The 21,716-nt window shown below is 42.0% G+C and overlaps 1 protein-coding gene across 2 annotated transcripts in view; it reads right to left on the minus strand.

Moving 5' to 3' along the window:
* LOC144781324 (alpha-1-antitrypsin-like) overlaps positions 1–21,716 on the minus strand; it is an 87,756-nt gene that overhangs the window by 26,739 nt on the left and 39,301 nt on the right. The window contains exons 2-3 of one of the 2 annotated variants that reach the window (XM_078660100.1): positions 13,918–14,637; positions 6,079–6,349 (exon numbers count right to left, since the gene is read on the minus strand). In XM_078660100.1, the coding sequence (XP_078516226.1) occupies positions 6,079–6,349; positions 13,918–14,620 (974 nt within the window). In that variant the 5' untranslated portion in view covers positions 14,621–14,637. Of the gene's footprint in view, positions 1–6,078; positions 6,350–13,917; positions 14,661–21,716 lie in introns of both variants that reach the window. The other variant, XM_078660101.1, reaches the window with a different exon arrangement.

Raw genomic sequence — 21,716 nt, forward strand, 5'->3', positions numbered from 1 at the left:
ACTTACCTCACTACCTCACTTGAGCCACCCCTCAGCCCCCCCCCCTTTTTTCTCACCCATTTGGGCACACCAATGATGTTTCCTAATGTTTTTCATGAAGTTTTGTCAACAATTTTCAACATGTGTTGAGTGTGATTAAATAACACGGTAACACCAGTATAAATCTTTTCTCAGATTTTCTTTTTTTTATTCACATCTGTATTTTGTCTATTCTCACGATTTTGATGTATTAGTACTGGGACCACCATCCTCTATACTGCTTGACACCCAGGTCCCAGTGATTGGGTATACCCTTTTCTTCAACGTTGCACCAATTTGGGCAATAAGAATCGAAAAAGAAACATGTTGGCAAGCTGAGGGTCATAGGACAACTGTACTCCTTTTTTGTCTCTCCCCATATATTATATATATTCAGCAGCCAGGATGAACCAGATGGTGGAGCACGTCACTACTAAAGCGAGTGAGTGAGGATTGCATATAAAAAGGAAAGCCTAATCTTCCCCTGCAGTTTAAGAAACCTCACTACGTTACTTCAGCTCTGTCAGTTTACGTATGCATTGGGCACACGGGTACTTTATTGTTTTGTGATTTCACGTTCCCAGGAGAACATAGTTGAATCTTCTCGAACTGCTTAGAAGGATTCCCTTCCCTTCCAGGTGGTTTCTTTCCTTTGAAAGAAAATCAACCATTTTGTGTCAGTGAAGATATAAAAATAACTTCTTTCTCCGTCCTTGTTCCAAGGCACTGTTAACCCCTTCCATGCTCATGATGAGCTCAGCTCGTCATGCAGTACAGTGCTCCTGTGCTCATGACGAGCTGAGCTCGTCATGACCACACCCGTTTTTATTGCTGTCCAGCACAGCAGAGGAATATGTGCAGCATCCATATGGTTAAACAACAGTATGCCACAGAGTGGGCCCTTGCACAAGCCCCAGCATTATAATACAACCATGTAGGCTGAGATAAAGACTCACTATATCATATTATACCTAAACATTTCAGCTCACCAGTGCAAACACAGCACCCAATTAAGCATGAAGCTAAATGCCCAGTTAGAGAAATTCTAAAACAACTAGAATATAAAGGCATTGTTAAGCCTTGTATCCCACCAATGAACAATGCTTTGTAGCGAAACCAGATCATCCATACCGTTTAGTCTTAGAGTTCACTCATTTTAACAGTCATACAAGCACATTTGTTGCACAAAATTCAAACAGTGCAGCATAATGAATAACACCGTGGGATAAAAATACTAAACCATTTTAGACATTCAAATGGCTTTTTCTGCCAGAAATTAGTGCCTGAAAGCAGAGATTTAGTGGACTCACAGTTTTAGGGCATCAACAATGATTTTATCGACTCCCCCACAGATACAACAATAGCCCTGGTTTCTCCTCTGCCCGAGTAACATCAATTTTACATGAAACTGATTTGAAAGCATTGTCATATATCATCGATATATACCTTCTAGATGATGATTTAAACAAACATCTAGCCAGAGTAGATCGCATAGTTAGGGATTTTTCTGGACAAGCCTACAAAGTAACTTCTAAAAAACAAAGATTGCCTATCTCAGAGTCCTATTTCTGGAATACGAGTTGTCAAATGAAGGCGAAAGCTTGGCACCACATGTGCTAGAGAAATGTGCACTCCTGCAACCACCAAATGCAATTAAAAACCTACAATCACCTTTGGGCTCTCCAACTTTGGTTGAACTTACATAACAAATTATGTAAAATGGGTGAAATTGTTTTATGAATTAATCCACCCAGACATTTCAAGCACACATTGGACACAAGAACATACACATATTCTGAGAACACTGCTAACGGACCTGCTTGCATCCAGACACTTACACACTTGTAAAGACCACACATTTGGTGATCCACATAATTGAGGGAGCCACTGACTACATATATGTCTTTTTCAATGAAGGTGATATTGTACTGACTGCATACAAATCACATATATATTCAAATGCTGAAATGTGTCTTGCACCTGCAGAAAAAATACTGACTGCAGCTCAGACAACTGGTATGAAGGAAAGATTGTTGGCTCAGGGGAAATGCATAAATGTGGTAACTTCCATTACAGCCTTAGAGGCTGTCACAAAGGCCTGGATGAAAACCTTACATCCTAGATTGATACAGTGGGCCACTTCCTTGACAGCTACTGAAGTAGACGATGGATGGACCTTATTATGACTTTGGTGGTCTTTCTGTGGCACCACCACCACTCCGTCTGCAGGAGTGCTGCTGCAGTTTCACAGCGGTGGCTGTGTCACGTTCATAGAAGTGACAGCGCCTGCAGTACAATCCTGCATGGTGTGGCATGCATGCCACAGTGTGCAGGAAAGGGGTGCAATTACATGGGGGGCACAACATGCTCCCCCAGCATGCACCATCCAGCTGGTAGTTGCCTCTCTGGCACCTTTTCATGGTGGGCTCACTGCCTTGATAAGGGTGGTGAAAAGGCAACTCATAATATGCTTGGCTGATTCAGGCTGGTTGCAGATCCTTGGTCCTGGAAGAACTGGCGGTCTCGTGGCAGTCTGACCACAACAATCAAAATACTGCTGGTGGACCCGCAGTGTGGTGATTGTTGAACCCCCTCCACAAGTACGGTGGTCCTGAGGACAGCCATACTTGTAATAAGGCATGTATTGTAGTTCCTATAAACTACAATACACACTGTAGGACTGGAGTCCAGACTGATTCTAGACACCCCCACAGGGTATGTTAGCCTGTATACCAGCTAGCTCACAGTGGCACTAGAAACCCCTCTTACCAAGGAGAGAATAGTTCTGGGCAACTATCAAACATTACAACCCTGATCCCTCAGGACAGTGGAAAAAGTGCGATACTTTTCGCTCAGTCACTCATGCGTACTCTGTCTCAGAGAGATACACAGAATAAATGGTGGGGACGTTTTTCAATAAGCATTTATTGAACAAGCATCATTCTAGTGTAAAATATGTGTGCTGAAACAACTGTTAGACAGAAACAGATATAAATGATTAGAAGCACTAACAGAGTAAAAGGATGGTAGAGTTCTACCATCGTGCTAAAACAATGAATACTGGCAAGCATATAAAATACATGACAGTAAAATGAGTACTCCTACGATGCGAGCCTAACTAGATGTACCTAAGTGTACCTAGCATGTATATAGGTGTAAAAGCCATGAATCCCTCTAGGATAATGTCAACCTCGTTACCTGAAGTGAGAGACTGTGGGACCCCATTTTTGTCTCGGGATGGACAACCCGCAAGGGATGTTAGACCACTAAAAGCTGGAGTGTCTGCGTGCAGGAACCTCAGCATCTTGTGTCAGTGTGTCTGTGTGACAAGGAGGACCTAACATCAGTACCTGGTTCACCTACTAATGAATGGTGGCTTGTGAAAACACCATTTTCCTCCTCTGTCCATTCCATGCAGGACGAATGGAGCAGTGTCACGGACCGGCAGTGGTACTCGCGAGAAGAGGAAGCATGGGAAGGCGCCTTTAACTGAGCGTTCGTACATCAGGAGGACCCGCCCCCTTGTGAAGTCCATCTGGCTACATTGGTTAAAAATGAGGAAGCAGAGATTGTGTCGTGCTCAGTCACCGGAGAGGACCCGGCAGTGAGAGGAGTGAGACCGGCATTTCACGAGGAACCAGAGAAGAAATCGACTGAAGACCGTGCAGCCGAGAAGACCCCGGCAGAGGAAACCACAGCTGAGCCTGGAGACCAACGAGACAGCGCTCCATTGAGCCACGTTCCAGGAGGAGCGTGGCTTCTTCAGGTATGGCAAAGAGTGTCGGGCTGGGTATGGAGGCGGGGAAACACAACTGCTTAACAAGTGTGTGACCGTACCACATCCTCTCCTCTGTATTCTTCCGTCACCCGAATTCTCTTCCCCTACGTTCATTCCTCACTTGTTCACCTCCCTCACGTCCAGAGTGAATCTGGTTACGTGTGTGGCACAAAGACAGCGGTGATCCCTGCACTCCCCGGACCCTTGGGCAATTATAATAACAGTGGACGTCAAGACTGATAGTTTGTCTCCTTTCCTCCCCACAATCATCCTGGCGGGAGTTCCGGGAAGCTGACCCTACAAGCCAGACGGAGCACGAAATGCACAAAGTCTCCAACGTTGGAAAGGGAGTTTTTCATGACGGATCCAGCCCGGTTCTCAAGGGACAGACTCTCCACACGCAGTAAAAGGACCTTTTCAAAAATAAAACCTTATCTCTCCAGACCTGGTCTCCGGTCCCTTACTTCCCCCACGCCACAGTCAGCATGGAAGTCCTTTTCTCCTCTGACTACCTCAGCAAGATATGGTGTTTATGTACCCAAAGTGGTATTCTCAGGGGTACTACCTTGCTGTGTCATGTTGGGCTTAGGATGACGGAAGGAATGACCCTTCTACATAGTTATTATGCAGGAGATGATAGTCCTGCTGAGTTTTCAAGAATCCTCTCGCATAATGGATGAGGCTAGTTTTCAGGGAAAAACCTACGTGCTGTAAGAAGTATAACTAGGTAAAAGGTCAGTCCCAAGAACAATTATGTAGTGGTAGGGGAGAATATAGATGAAAGGTTAGGTGACTCCCTGAGCCTATATTGGGGTACCTATATGAAACATAACAGTCTTTGGCTCCGCACTACAAACACAAGATTTCCTCTAATATGAACAAGAATACCCTAGGCCCAGTGATGTTTTGCCTCTTGAGCAGTATGACATTATTGTCTATACTGACAGTTCAGCCCAGACCATAGTGGAACTAAACCGCAATACTCAGCCGCTTGCACATCAGTACACAGATTCTTGAGGAATGGAGGATTCCATCCTCAGAAAACCTTTTACCTAAGCTCTATGGGATTGTACTGCCCAACTGATTAAACTTAAAGCTCTAATTCTAGCCCGAGAGAATAAACACACTGAATTTCCCACTCTCATAGTGTGTGATTCAGATTACTGTGTCCAGTCTTTTAATGAGCATTTCCATTACTGGCGCCTGAATAGATTCAGAGACTCAAAAGGGAACGCTATCAAGCATGAAATGTTTTGAGAAAATGTGACATATCCTAAAGAATGTCAAGAATACATTTTTTTTATTATTAAGCCCTCCCTGTGTGCTCACCGTCCCGGGCTCCCCTGCGCGCTCTCCATCCACCCCACCTCTTCTTTATTGTGGCGTCCACCCTGTGAGCAACCGCTGCCTAGGCTTAACCTAAAATGAGGCCTTGAGGCACATTGATTAAAATATGCTCCAGCTTTACACACATGAGGAATCCAGAGATTGGTGACTGCTGATGATGATAAATCACAAGAAGTGAATCATAGCGCAGTAAGAGTATAGCTTGGGCTTGTATGCAATGATGGTACACATGCAGAACTATCTATCATAAAACAGTTAAGAACAAGGCTTTAATATTTCAATATAATGAACTTTTGGCAATTTCAGACTTTCTCTTTCCCTATTACTTTCAACAGGAGGCCAACTGATAACATTTCTTAAAATTACTTATCACCTTCTGCTTTTGTGTCTTAGTGGATGGACCCCAATCAGCAAACTATTTAAGTACAAGTACAATGTTGGCTAAAAACGTTCTTCTTTGTTAATTTATGTGGATGTTTGCAATGAGTGCTCCTTAAAGTAACACTTTTGATCCACGTGAAATGTGTCAGATAGTAGCAAAGAGGAAGAAAGATGACCACTGCCAAGTGTTAACTTTGGGCTGTTAAAAAGTGAGAGAAGTGTTGGAAAAAACCTAAATGAATGGCTGCTGATTCCGTTTTTTTTGTAATGGAACACTACCCAAGAAAACGTGTTGGGTGTAATTTTACCTTTAGGGACTTCTTTTGTTAGTATGCCTGAGGGCTCTTGTTCATCTTTATTGATTGACACTTTCATTTATTATTTCAAATAAACACTTTTTTATAACTCAGCATTTATATTAAAGTGAGTCAGATCTTCATTTTTACTAGAGGCTTTTGCACTATAGGAGTAGACAAAGCAGGGAAATTTAGTGGTGGGAAAAAGCTGATCTCTGGTGGATCTACGTATGTGCTAGGACTTTGTTACATGCTTACTTTTTCCTGAAGGAGCGTCTCCACATCTCTAATGTCGCGACAGATAGAGCATCTTCCACCTTATCCATGTTTCCTTCATTTGGTAAAATAAACAGTGCTGACGCATTTCCGGCATAGGGCAGTTCTACTATGGTGCAGCCCAATTTTCGATCTCTCCATGAGCGATTTGAAGTGTAGCTGTGCATCATAGGGACTCGTACGGTAGTAACATTGTTGATAAAGAAATCAGCTTCTGTTGTTAGCTTGGGGTCAAATGGTTTTTCCCACTTGCCTTAAAAAAAAAAGAGAAAGTGAGAAAGAAATGTTAAAGATAAAAGACGTCTGGGGGAGATACTATGAGAGAGAAGAGAGAATGAGCAAAAGGAAGAAGGCAAAGGAAAGAATGTGGGAAAAAGGCAGAAAAGGCTGAACACATATTTAATGAGAAAGAAAGAAAACTGAGGGGAAGGTACTATAGAAAAAAGAATGTGAATGTAGTAGAGAGGGTTAGAGAGCGGGGAATGAAGCGAGATCTTCATAGATTCATTTACATAACTAAAGTTAGGCACAACTTTAATAAGATTTTGCTTCGGGGTTGGATCACTTTTGTTCTGCAACCCCGATGCATAATCCACGTTGGGATTTTGAAAGCTATGCAAATCAAGATTTGTGTTGGATATGATCCCAAAAGTAACAGAAGGGAGTCCTGAAAACTACCTTACACTACCTTGCATCAGGGAGGCGATGCATAGGTGGAGAATTGGTTTTCACCTGCAGTATTTTGACACAAACCCATATTTAATGAAGTCAGTGAACATGGGCTTGTGCCAAAAATGGTGAGCCTACCCGAGTCTGGGGTAACAAGGAAAAATTTCTTTATTTCTCCTTGTTACATCCTCTTTGCATGTACGCCGCTTTCTGCAGTACACACAAAAAAAGAAATAAGCCTTGAAGAAGAGTTTTCATGCTGGAAGGTATCTATTCCTGCGCAAGAGCTATTCTGACCACAACCCAGGTACCCTTAGGTTGTGGCGTAAGAGAGCCTGCATTGGTGTCCTTGTGGGCCAACAATTCCTCCTGTTACCTCCAGTAAGTCCCACACAGCATGATGCCTAGAGGTCTTCGGAGGCCACGCCCCCTCTCTCCACCACTCTGGTGTACTGCTGGCTCATGGTGCACTACTGGCTGGGGGATGAAGCCCCCTTGGCTCCAGAGGGTCCTTGGAGGCCAACTACCCCACCTGTCACCTCCAGTAAGTCCCACACAGCTGGATTGCTAAGAAGATGTTAGAAGCCACACAACCTTTCTCCACCACCCTGCAAAAGCTCCTTCTGGTGCACTACTGGTTTGGGAGAAGAAGTCCATTTTAGTCCTGAGGCCCTCAGTAGTACAGTGGAATTCATAGATTTGTATCAGCTTTAGAAAGTTTTTGCATTAGTTAATTCATTTATCTTGCACTTTAGGATTAATCTTTAATTTACTGTTGATTTTTTGAGTTCACAGTGTCACTACTATTATGTCAAAGATCATATGGCCACACCTCAAACACCATCAGGGTCAGAAAATTATGTGATGTCACTTTCTGTGATGTCTTCAGCGGCTGAAGTTTTGGATGATGTCACTTCCGCTATCCCTCACATTTTGGTGAATCAATGCCAATGTTCCTTTACTCTGAATAGTGCTTCAATAATTTTACATTACTTCATCATAGGTGTAGACTAGAAAGAGCTAGGCAGTATTCCTGCTGTTCGGCAGGCATGGACAAATATATCTAAACAACATAAAAAAAACACTTTATGTCTATATATGTTGGGAGTTAACCCCTTCACTGCGGGGCCGTTTCCCCCCGCTGTGCTGGGGGGCGGGGGCGCGCATAGCGCCCGGGTGCTCATGACGAGGTCAGCTCGTCATGACCCACGGCGCTCCGGTGCTCATGACGAGCTGAGCTCGTCATGACCACGCCCGTTTCAATGGAAATCTCAACACAGCAGGGGAATCAGCCCAGCATGCTAGCGTTCCATTTAACGGGCGCGGTCATGACGAGCTGACCTCGTCATGAGTAGAGGAGGGGTTAAAAAGAACAGTGTAAACCCATATGCTACATAGAGCTGTTGACAATTAATGGGAGATATGGCAAATCTGCATTGCTTTGCTCGTGTGTTTTGTGTCAATGTTAAATCACTATTTGGAACTTCCTAATATTAGATTGCTTACAAAAAGGTTAGGTTTCTTCTTACCAACCATATTTGTTGAGGTGCATCAGAGCATTTCCCCCCACCCCCATGTTGGTTGCAGACCTCGGTAGAAGTTCTTGCTGTTTTTAATATGAATTGTAGGAAGGCAGTGTTCTGTATCCCTCCGAAAGAAGCATCTTGTTACCTTTGAAAAGTGTTTTTAACTTTACAGCTTACCAAATATTAAAATACTGCATTAGTTACCAGTGAGATTTTTTATCCAATTCAAATTTGGCTGCTTGCTTTATGAAGTCTTGGTGTAGATATATCCATCCTTTCTGTGAGCAGACTTGCACTTGTGGAGAACCTCGCGTTACCAAAGTAAGGGTTCTATAATATTGGAAATCCCAAATACCTGTAGGGAATTCACTTTGCAGCTGGTTCAGAAGTAGCACTGGATGACTGGAATTATTTTCCGGTATCTGTGCAGCAAGTCCCAACAGTGACATGTTTCAGAAAATAAGTGTAAACTTTATTTTTTATAAACTGCCTATGGTTTCCATGTACGTTTTTTTCTTGGGGTATCTGATGATTATATTTGCTGGGCTACACCGTTGTATATTTTGTATGAATTTCATGCTTTGTAATGGGAAAATGAAAATTATAATTGATATACAGTCATCCTTAAGCTGTCTGGCAAATTCTACACTTCATGCAAAAACGTATAAAATAACTAAAATAAAGGGCCTTGTATAGAAAATGCCTAAAGGCTTTGTGCCCCCAAGCAATTGTTCATTGTGGTGAGCGTAGACATAGAGATTGGTTTAAAAGAGAGGAGCTTAAAGCCTGGCTAATATACAGAACATTTCGCCTCAATAAGCAAAGACCTGGTATCACAACAATTATTGAGAACCAAGTGTAGGGATTTTTTCTTAATTCCCTCTTCGGGCTGCTTAGTGAAGTCAACATGCTTGGTTGTGGGATGATGTGATCCCTCATCCTTAGCTCCAATGTCATCTAAATGTCACTAACATATTTGCTGTACTGTTCAGTTATCAATCAAACTGAAAATTAGATAAAAAAATCCCAACCAAAATAATCAGATTTATGATACTGCACTATCATGAGGTTCTAGTGAACATTTTACATCAATTTTAACAGTAAGGGCCAATTAAGAATATTTATGAGAAATGCATCATTATAATTGGATAACAGTGATAACAGTGAACAATAAGAATGTATTCCACCAAGGGGGTTGAGTGACATCAGACAGATAATGAGAGCAAAGGTAGAGTTGGCTATGATTTTACTGTCAACCTATATATACCTTCATGTTATGTATAGCGCCACCGCATAATCATTTCAACTGTTTGGTTGGGATAGAGGAGTAATAGGAAAGCCAATCACTCTCATCCCTGTTCCAAATGTCAAATAAATTAATTTCACCATCCTCTGTGCATTACCTACCCCCAAGTCCTGAAGCTATGTTTGGTGCTCTCCATCAGAAAAGAGAGCAAGCACTGCATTGAGAGGTCCATGTTAGTGTAGCCTGGATTTCCTTTATCAATTAGTAACAGTGAGAACAGACGTTTGTTTCCAACTGTTGCTGTGGTGCACCTGTGAATAACCAGATATGAATCTGGTATTAATGGTAGTAGCTCACAGTGGGAGCTACACATAACAGATGTACAAGTATGCATCAGTTGGTTTACAATATAGTAATGGAAACAAGATCTCAGTTCTACTTTTTTAGCTATACATTTCAATGAATGTCCAAGGCTCATTCATCGCAATGGGCCAGAAATAATTTGTGATTTCAACGAGATCTGAAAATCCCACTCACCCTTTTCAGAGAACCTAGATATCAACTACAGTCATACAGAATAAAAACAAAACAGTCTAACCAGGGAAATGAAACAAAAAATAATGAGAAAAACGTGAGCCCTGGAGGACTTCACAGGTGGACATTTAAAAGATGACATACAGAAATGATAGCAACCAGTTGCATATGCATTTCCAACCACGATAGTCTGTGAGGCTGCCATTTCAAGATTCGTTCCAAAAAGTATGGAATGGGCAGCTTTAAAATTATCCGTGTCAGTTTATGCCATTGCTGCTTAGACAGTAAAGTATTATGTTTGCATGAGGAAGCAGACTTTTGCCCAAACTGCATTAAGTCAAGTGAAAAGAATCAAACAATGATCAACCCAAAGTAAATCCACTGATGAGAATGGACAAATGTATCCTATAATGGCTGTTAATTACTGGCTCATGGATCATCAAAACTGGGCTAGAAATAGTGATATTGCAAAAAAAAAAGAGCACATGTTTAATTTAAGGGATAAGAGACTGTCAAATCCCTTTTCAAATGGGCATGGTACAAGCAGGACCTACAGGGCCCAACCTGGGGGTTGAGACTTTTTATTCTGATATCCCAGGGCCCGACCTACTGTGGGTCCTGCACAACAGGGCCAAGTACCACATCAGCTCTTGACTTTCATTTGTGGCATGGGTCGAGCAGTTCTGTGCTTCTCAGTGATGGAGATAGATGAATGGGGTAAACACAGGCTCTAAGCTCGAAATGCATTCAAAAGCAGCAATAACTGATTGTCCAGTCAAATACTGGCTTTTATGGAATTAAGAGTATTTATATATATAAACACAAAGTGAAATACGGCATACACATATAATATACACAGATCTCCTGAGGCCAGTACTCTACTGTTGGATAGACAGCTCGCTAAGTTCCACTTCCCTCTACATTGGTAGTGGTTATTCCTCATTCACAATAGGTGTCTTTCAGGTTAGGCCCAACTAGTAGTCTTAGGAGTCACACTTCGACCCTTTGAGTCAAAGGTTTTCCAGGGCCTATAGCCCCATGAACCAGAACAAACTCCCCTGGGCCCTTTGGCCCTGTTATCAGTCTTCCCCCCTCGTGCTGGTGTTGCTCTACCAGAGTCCCAAGGAATGCTTCACACTCAGATGTCGCAGAATCCTGAGGCAGCTGCTAGTGGCGATTGGCACTCACAAGTTTGCAAGAACTGAAGATGGTTGTCCGCATGCTCCCACCAGTGTAGCAGCAGGGTCCACTGATCCCTCTCACAGGTAAGGGGCAATCGTATGGGTTCTAATGTGTAGGCACTTGCAGGTCATTATGGCGGCCTTCCATTCAGCAGTAGCGAAACCATGTCATGATACTTGCTCACTGTGTCCCCCTTCTGGCTTATGAGGTCACCAAGTTTAGCTCACACAAGCCCTATGGCCTGATCAGAATGACAGTAATTCAGTCTTCACAGCAGCTCCCTTTGGCATACGTATGGGGTTGCAGACTCCACTTCGCACATGGGGTACGGCCCGATCGGCACATAAGTAATGCACTCTTCACAGCAGCCCCTTCTAGCATATGGGGTCTCTGATCGCTCTGCAAACAGGCTATGGACCGATCGCCACAACAGCAATGCACTCTTCATAGCAGCCCACTCTGGCATCCGGGGTCACTGACTTTTACCTACACATTGGCTATGGCCCATTCGAAGCAGCAACAGACAACTTCACAGTGGCCCCCTCTGGCATGCAGGGTCTCCGACTTGAGTCTGCAGTCGAGCGATGGCTCCATCATTGCAGCAAACACTTCCTCATAAATGGCTATGGAGATCCACTCGAATCCCCCATTGGACCTCACTCCCTCCAAGTGCTCTCCTCTTCTTAACAGTGCACACTGGTCTTGGAAAGCAGGCAGGCAAAGGTGATTCAGGCTACAGGATAGGTGATCTTGGATTTCTCTAGGTGATTTTCCCTCACCCAGCAGGGACACTGGCAGACCTTATCTCCCAGCCCTGGTCACAGGTAGAAATCTTGCAGAGCTTCTCCTGCTCGATATAGAGTTTGATTTTTGGGCGCCTCGAGCTCCCTTTCGCATAGTCTATTTCAAGACACGAAATGTGATTTAGGGTTTACACCTATGATGTTTGTGCTGTGGACCTGTATCCTTTTGAAATGCCCACTCCTCTGTCATGCCATTCCTCCAGAAAGAAGGCTGTCACAGCAGGAGCGTCTCCAAATCTGATAGCCCCACCACACAGACCATGGGAGTGACTAGAGGTTCACATCAGGTTGTCTGCCACTGTGAATATGCATCAAAAGGTTAATGTGCATCGAAAGGTTATCCCAGGGCCCCAGCCCTGCTATTTATGATTCACCCACATAATGCTTAATTGCAGACTTGGTACATTTGTGATTGCTTTTTGAATGTGCCACTTGGTACCTCAGCACCTTTATTACCCAACCCAATGATACCCATTTGATTAACCTTTTAAGTATAAAAAGTTGTGTTGGCAACAACGAAATTTGAACGAGTTACTTTTAAGTTGTCTACAGATTCCCAGTCTGGAGACATTAACCTACAGAACTATCTAATGTTGTGTTTGCTACACCAGGATACCGGCCTGTAAAATAGCTCAGTGGATCAAGGTATCCGATTTATTTATCTTTGTGTATGCTTGTGGAACAAGCGGGTCTTAGCTACCAAAATTGACAAAGCACCTCAGATGGTTTGGTTTTTATGCCTGTGCAGTGTGTGAAACCTGGAGATCTTACATATGAATCCTAGAAGTTGGTCAGAGAGTTCGTACATTTAAACAGAGATCCACGTGTAGCATGTGGGTAAAACGTTCCATTCATGTTCGAGAGGTAAATGTGTTGTGCATTCACCTCAATAACATGCTTTTAAAACCGAGTTCATACATTTTGAATTCCCATTGGACCAGCCACTGTTTACATTTTTTTGAGGTGATAACATGAGTACTATTCCCTTTTACACTAATTAAGAACCAGCATTAAATTACAAGGAATTAGGCTTATTTCGTTTACCAAGTATTAGTGTATTTATCGCTGAGGGTTACCTTATGAGATATATCTTATGCATTCAGGAGACATGTAATTTTCCTTGGCTTCCCTGAAGGCATAGTGCACCTTTTTCGACTTTCGATGGCTAATTTATATAGGCTTTGTTCAATTATCAATAGAGTTTGTCTGTTTTTTAGAATGGCAGTTGTCTAGGAGTGATTCTTTCTTGACCTCTGAATTAAGGAACAGGGTATAATTAAATAGGCGCTCCAGTCCATCTGGTAGTTCACACCCCAAAACACCTAGAACATTTAACAACTCAAAATATAACTGTAGAAGTTTATCAAGTAATTGTCATTAGGCTGTAAAATACAGAAAGGTTTGACATCGTATCTCATTTATTTGACAGTTTGCTCCCTAAAAGGAAATTCCAGGCGAGACTAACTTATGTTAGAAGAAGGGAAACATCTGCCTGTCTTGGTGACAGTGAGATATTCCTCATTTACCCCCTGTGAAGGGCAGGCTCATTAGACAGTGCTTGATCAATACACTAAACCTAGATGATCTTATATCATGTTCAGGAAATGTATCTAATTGAGAAGCACGTGCAAACACCTTTAGAGGCAGACCTCTGTCCAAGGACATACTCAACCATAATCAAACGCATATGCAAATTGAAAAACACCCAGGGTGAAACAGAACCAACTACACACGCATATAACGGCACATTGACAAGCGGGTACACATAAAAAACGACGTGCACTTACAGAAACATAGAATGCAGAAAATGCAGACACGCATACAAACAAATATAATCAAAATATCCAGATATGTAGCTTACCTTTGAAATGAATATAATTAATTAAAATCATTAATGTTGATGGATCAATGCTCTGGAGTAACTCAACAATTTTGCCATGAGTTTGTTTCTCAACGTAATCATTGATCTGCTTTTTGGCAGATTCGCTATTCATGAAATTGCTGGGGAAGGCTTCTGAGTCATAATAAAGTTTGGCATCCTCCAGAAACTTTGCCAATATTTTCATATTCTCCTCTATGAAGAGAGCATTACCGGTGCTGAGTTGCAGGTCACTCTTTGGGTCATTTAAGGTGTGGATGAGATGTTTGAAAGCCCCATGTAGATCTTCTTCTGTAATTTCAGAGCGGTTAAATCCCAGGTTATCAATCATCTGGTGAAGAGTATCCTCCTTGGCACCTAGAGAGAGCAAGGCAAAGGCAGTAGAGATACTTACCGGAGAAAAGAAAATATTTTTGCACTCTTCCTTGGAGATCATGTGCTTAAAGAACTTAAAGGCAAACTCAGCATTGACGTCTGTAATTTTGTGGCAGGTCATGTGTTCCTTTATTTGATGGTCATCATGCTCGCCTGCGTGGTGTTCGGCTTGGTGTCCATCATGATGGTGCTGATGTTGCTCCTGGTGAACAGCGCTATGGTCTTTCTGTTCATGATCCTTGTGATGATCGCAGTTGACCACACCACCTAGGACGGCGAACATCAAACACATGTAGAATGCTGGTCTCATGTTGCTTTTAACACAGCCTGGAAGATGTAAAAGGCATCACCTGTGTTAAAAAATGCACACATGCAAAACATTTATGTGAGGTCGAGTAACATCAATTCAATGGGGCAGATATACGAACCCCATGGGCCACTTTTGCGTCACTTTTCCCATGTTAAAAGTGACGCTAAAGTGGCGCAAGGGGCTTGTAAATCTGCCCCAATGTATTTAAAATGTGATTTACATTTGTAAATATGTTTTTTCTGTTTCCCGAAAATATTTCAATATGAATTATTTTTAGCTGATACTAGCGTACTTGTTTGTTTTTGCTTTGTAGTGCTGATGGTGTATCTAGGGCTTCAGAACTGTACCACACATATTTCCAGGAGGGAAATGTTTGGACAAGCCCTGTTGTCATTTTCCTTGTAGGCAAGAATGATCGAATGGATATTTCTATTTCGATGTTTAAAATAGGAAACCTGCATCACACTTAAAATAAAAATATATTACTGTAGTAACTCATGTAAGTTCCTTGCATCTTTTCAGCTGATTTCAATTCCTTTGTTCCGTAGGCATTATATGCACTTATATTGCATGATTTGATGTATTTTTTTCTATAGGCTACCCAAGGCAACATTAATGCTCATCTACATGCAGAGCGGCAGTAATGCAATATTTCTTCTATATCAGTGGTGCACCATATAAATAGCCGTTTATTTTTAGATTTCTGTGAAAAACAATTATTTCTCACTTCAACAAAGTCTGACCCCTGTGAAATATAGAGAGACCTTCCAAACTCTCTGCTAAGTTTACAAGGTACACCATAATCTATCCCCTAAGTATGGCACTACATTTTTATTCCTTTACTTGTGTGGACCACATCCTCAGGTCAGTCTAAGATATCTTCAATTAACCAATCTACTAGAAACAAGGGACTTTCTGGTTGAACTCTTCATGTCTAGCCTCCTAACTAGAGAATTGTCTGTCCCTATACTTGAGGGGGTCTTTGTCAAGTTCAGAAAAGTTTTAAAACTCCCTAACAGTTTGGGTAGCCAACCTTCTCCCAGTGATACACCACGGGTCTTTGTTCATGGCCCTGACTAGTTAGACACGTAAGAAAAAAATCCCATCTTCTCCGTTGGTGTTCACGACTTTGGGCCTCAATTAGAGATTGACAGAGTGGGAGCATTGCTGGAAATAAGAATGCCAAACTCAGAGTCTTATCACCATTTTAGAGTCAGGTGAGGCAGAGTGTTTATATCAGTGAATGCTTTGTTAGCTGCTCCAGTGTAAGCATCTGACTTGGTGGCCCATCTGGCAAAGGTCTGCTAAGTCACAGGGATGGTTGACCTGCCTTTTTTACGGTGGAGTTTTTATCACTGATTTTACTTGCATATTTTGTTGTGCATTTCATGGCAGACACAAAAATCGACAATGCAGAGTGGGCTTTAAGTGCTCACTGCACTTTGGGGGCATTTGTTTTGAGAAAGCAAACTACTGTTTTTTTGATAGGTCCTACAATTATGGCATTTTCTCTTCAACCTACATTGATGTGAGGGGATCTACCACCGCAGTTGCTCCCCTCGTACCAGATAGATGCACACCAGGCAGGCAGAGATCTCTAAATAGGATGGATGGGTCTCTGCCACTTGGTCTGACCAGGTGGATTCTCTACAGAGTTCTAAATGACTCCATTTTTTTAGGCTTTGTCATCTTTGTGGAATTGTATTGTGGCAGGCACACTGCTATGTCTCATCCCTACACAAATAACTGTATCGATCATCACTGGCTTCAACAATGCACTTTTTTAATCTGCATTTCATTATATGTCCCTAAAACTGAAGTGCTCTGAGACCGCTGATGAGTGGTTAGCAGTGCTTTGCAAACACATCAAATTAGTAAATATTCTGTACCTGTCATACATTGTATAATTGAGAATCTTGCTATCTCAGCTGTACAGCCAATCTACGAAGTACACATACATGGAAGGGAAAAGAAGCAGAGATGAAAATAATGTACTTTTAGTGGGCCAGCACCGGTCTTTTGATGACTGTTGACCTGATATCCTGTTATGGGTCCTGATTTTGCCTACACAAATGTTTGCTTGAACCAGTGGGCTATTGCGATTAACAAATATGTATGCACATGTTTATTACTGAGTCTGGGTGCTAGTTTCTGAAGTTTAGGAATTTATAAAGGTTTCTAAGAAGACTCCTTTAAAGATTCCAAAGGAGCTCTTAGAAAATCTTTGAAATCCGTGCTTGCATTTATCCGCAATACTTTCTGCATGCACAGTTGTTCACAATTGTGCAATTGATGATTAATTATTTTTTAGGCCAACATCATATCCTACGCAGACTACACCCAGCTCATCCTCTCACTTTCAGAAGACCCCCACTGCTAGGGCCAACTACAAAAACTGCATGAGGAGCATCACAGACTGGATGAAGACCATTTGCTTAAAACAGAACACAGATTAGAGGGAGGTGCATATTTTTGGGAGCAACCCATCCCTGTGGAATGACTCCTAGTGGCTCCTCGAACTTGGAATCACAATGACTGACCCCACCCGCAGCCTTGGCATCATCCTGGAGAGCAGACTCACTATGAAATGCCAGATCAACGCAGTCTCCCCTGCTTGCTTCTATACTCTCCTCATGCTCTGTAAGATCTTCAGATGGCTCCTGTCAATCAAGCCCTAGAGGCCACTCGGCTATACTATGGCAATGCACTCTATGCATGAATCACTGCCCAACGCCTGAAGAAACTCCAGACAATATAGAACTCAGCCACTAGACTCATCCTTGACCCCCCAAATGGGTCCACATCACCCCCCTCCTCAGAAAGCTCTACTGGCTCCCTATCCAGACAAGATTCCAGTTCAAGATGCTCACACACACCTACAAAGCCCTCCGTGACCAAGGACCAGCATACATCGACCACTGCCTGAAATTCCACCAACCATCCAAATGCCTGCACCATGCCTCCCTCACTCACATCCCCAGCATCCACCAAAGCGACAGTGAAGTACATTCCTTCTTCTACCTTGCTACTAACTCCTTGAATGACCTTCCCCACACCTTCAAACCTTGTCCTCCCTCTTAGGAATTCAGAAAGGAACTCAAGACCTGGCTGTTCACTTAAGCCCAACTTCACAGTGAGACCAGCACCTTGATACCCTCACGGGTGAATAACCGCACTATACAAATCCCTGTTGATTGATTGATTGATTGATTGGTTGATTTACAGAGGAAATATTTCCTCAATGGTTCAATCAATTTCCCTCACCCCACTACTTGTGGAGGTTTTCTGTGCTCCTACCCACACAGTAAAAAGAGTTACTGCTCACCTTGACAAGTAGAAATCCAATTATTTGGCTGCTTACTGCACTGCTTGTGAATTTAAAAGTATAATCTTTCTTAGTATGATTACCTAAAATCAATATAAAATTTAAAACACCAAATTATTTGAAAATGGGAAAAACTATACTCCGATTCTTGAATGAGAAGCTAAAATTATTGAAAAGCACAGACTGTGTTGCCAATGTGTGACAGAATGCCACAAATACCGAACTCAAACATTTTATCCAATTACCCATAGTTCAAGAACACATTCCACACAAGAGGCAAAAACACATGGTCCCTTTTATCATATATACACACATTGGGCCCTATTCACAAAGGTAAACTGAGACAAAAGTCCAACTTTAAGACTTTTGGTATTAACAAAGGGCATCTTCTACTTGGAAAATTCCCTTTGTGCATACCAATAGTTAAACGTTATGACTTTCGGTATTCACAAAGGGCATTTACTAGTAGTAAATGCCCTTTGTGAATACTGAAAGTCGTAAAGTTAGACTCTCGTCTCATTTTACCATTGTAATTCGGGTCCTATATCTCCTGAAGTTCTCTATCAAGTACAACATGTGCACTGAGTTCACACTTCAGAACAAGAGAAACTGGTTCTCCCCAGATGTCCCGCAAATTCTACAACAACTGCTTCCAATTTTGGAGCAGCTAATCCTTACCTAACCTCTGCCACGTCCACTTGTAAAATCGAAATGCACCTAAAACCATTGCTACCTTTCCATTTATCGATTCCCTCCTTTACTTTTGAGGTGCTAACACTGAATAGAGGAACCCACAAAACTAAAAACTCTCTCTGGTGACAGGTCTCACACATCTGTGAATAATATAAGGCAGAAGCACTTCTGCATCTGATTTTGAGCTTTGTAAGGTTCAACAATGAGCAGCGCAAAAAGATTCACCCCCAGTCACAAATCTGTGTTAAATCAATCATTGTTTTTCTCACCATGCCACCCCAGTTTGGACCAAGCCATTTGCAAATTAGTCTTGACCCTGCTCCCCATGGGAACAGTCTAGCCTGAACTGCCAGGCTAGGTTCTCCCTGGACCAGATAACAAACATCCTATGACTGCTTTCAGGGTATCAACCCTCATCAGCCAGGCTAGCTCAAACCCCCCAGTGGCATAGAAAGGTTCAATGTGGACCCTGACTTTTTATCCAACAATCTATATTTCTTAACAGTGTTCCTGCAAGCATTAGAGTTTGTATTCTTAGGGTCTATTCAATAAAAAGTCACACAGTACAGCGCAATTATCACAACATGTCTGTCCGACGTAGGGGTTTGCCGGAGAGAGGTGGCGATGAGGAGGGGGACGGCCCAGAGACACCACAGTAGAGGTAAGTGTGTTTTTGTTTTTTTTAATTCTTTTAAAAATATTTTGTATTAGGCAGGATTGCAGGAGGAGAGCAGAGTGGAGTTCCACTGAGTTTTTTCCCAACTCCGTGGAACTCCACGTAGTGGCACTATGCCAGCTGTGCCCTGGGTTAGTGTTAGTGGTAAACAATTGGCATGGTTGATCTCAGTTGCTCAGGAACTGACTATACCAATTAAGGGTGAAATCCTGCTGGTCGAGGTCTCAATGCTGCAAAAGAATATCGAAAGTTTAGTTACCTTGTGAGTACGGATATTCTTTAGTGGTGCAGACAGTTTTTTTGTTGCTTGAATTACATTGCCATATTTTTGGCTTGGAGAAAAATGTTCAGAAGAAATTGTGAAGGAGGGTGAGCTGCTGCGAGGAGTGAGCTTGACGTCAGTGTGCCATACTGTGATCGGTCAGTTCACAAGTCATCCTGGGATTGGTTGACTACACCATAAGAGTTGCGCTGTTATCGGTTGAGTTTGTCAAACAGGAGATTTGTTGGAGAATAATACTTTGTGGATTTACAGAAATCATTTGTGAAAACATTTTGTTATAAAAATTAAATTGTTCAAGTCATTACAAAATTTTTTTAAAAAGGATGAGACTGCATTTTCCGAAACAAATGTAAAGGTACCATCTGAGGGTACGCCAGGAAACAGTGTCATGACGAACACAGCATCACATTCATGTCTGTGGCTCAACGTTTGGCCTACACCAACTGAGAAAAATGAAGAATTACAGTTCCCTCATTATGGGACATTTATTTTGAGGATTTTTAGAAAATGTAAGGAAAAGAATACACAAAATGAAAGAGCCTTGTTAGACCCACTGTTATTGAGGTGTTAAATACCTGGGAGCACATTGCTCAAAAGAAAGATATAGAGCAAGGCAAAGGAAGGTATAGGAGTACAATGGATCATTATGCAGAAGCTACATGGATGCTCAACAAAAAATGTGGAGAGCAGACATAATATATGGAACACAATTGTATCTAGTGTTGGAGGTTGAGGGCGACGTAGGGGGCAAGACAAGGGAGGAAAAGAAGCATTTAGAGGCAGACAATTCTGATAAAGAGGTAGCAGAGAGTCACATAGATAACAAACCTTACTAAATACCCACCACCTCATAAAGAGTTGCCGAATAAGGACCTGACGCAAATAAATACACCTGAGGGACCAAATGCTCTCTTGATGCCTGAAGTACCAAAGCAACCGATTCCTATTTCTCATGTGAGTGGGAGAACAGAAATGTTATCTCCTATAAGTCAGACAGATTCAAATACTCCTGATGCCTTGACTTTCTTTTTAACTATTGGATCTGTTGTACTCCACTATGAGTCTGGGTGCATGTAAATGCAATTCACAATTTGACTGTACCTACTTGATTTAATATAGTACATGGAAGTTCTTCAGATTTGGCAGTAAAATCACTGAATCACACACCCATGATTCCAACTAACAATGCTGCTGCAACTAATGTTGTCCCGAATCAGACACAAGCTGATCTGACGCAAGGGATGGTGCAGAGGTTTCCACCTCTTTTTCTTGTCTTAAACCAAGTGGACTTACTTGTATGAATATGTGTGCTTCTGATATGCCTTTGTCAATTGATTTTTCAGTTCCAGATAACTCCATACTAAATGTAAAATCTAGTACGAGTACACATTTTACAGATGGAAGCCTACATTTAAATAGTACAGGAGAGCAATCAGTGCTTACTCCCTAAGAACTTGATGAATGGCTTAAAGGATACAGTACCACTAATAATATAAATCCAGTATTGGTTCCAGTTTCAGTTTCGGGTTCACCTGTAAATACCGTTCCATCTAAACCTTTAAATTTTAGTCCAGTCTTCAGATTTGGTTTCAGGTCCAAGTTCAGCTTAAATTTCAATACAGACAATTAAACCACCCATGGGTGTGATCGTAATAAAAGTGGAATTGGAAGAGATGATTCAGGGAATACTGAGTCCATCAAGATTAGACCAAGACAATTAACCATTCTTCCTCTGTAAAACTGTCTCATGATGAGCAAATGTGACTTACGAGAGATTGTTGAATTGGCACAGAAATATGGTATAGATATTAGAGATTCAAAGATTTTACGGAAAACTTACAGGATGGACTTTTCTGATTAAGAAGTTGAAAATATTAGAGCACCAGGAAAGAAATTATAGATAAAAAGTTGATGGCATTAATCAGGAAATGAGAAGACAGAGAAAAGTGGGAAGGCAGATGGTCGAAAAAGAAGGTACCAAAGTGAGTGAGAGTGCAGTTACCACATGATCTTTCTGGTGGTAGATTATGGGATGTACAATTGCTCCCTATGAGAGAAGTGCCTGGAGGAGGTTAAGTCCATGCACCATGGACTATACAGGATATTTTTCCACTTACAA

This window comes from Lissotriton helveticus, chromosome 9 (assembly GCF_964261635.1).
Source record: "Lissotriton helveticus chromosome 9, aLisHel1.1, whole genome shotgun sequence".
Lineage (NCBI taxonomy): Eukaryota > Metazoa > Chordata > Amphibia > Caudata > Salamandridae > Lissotriton > Lissotriton helveticus.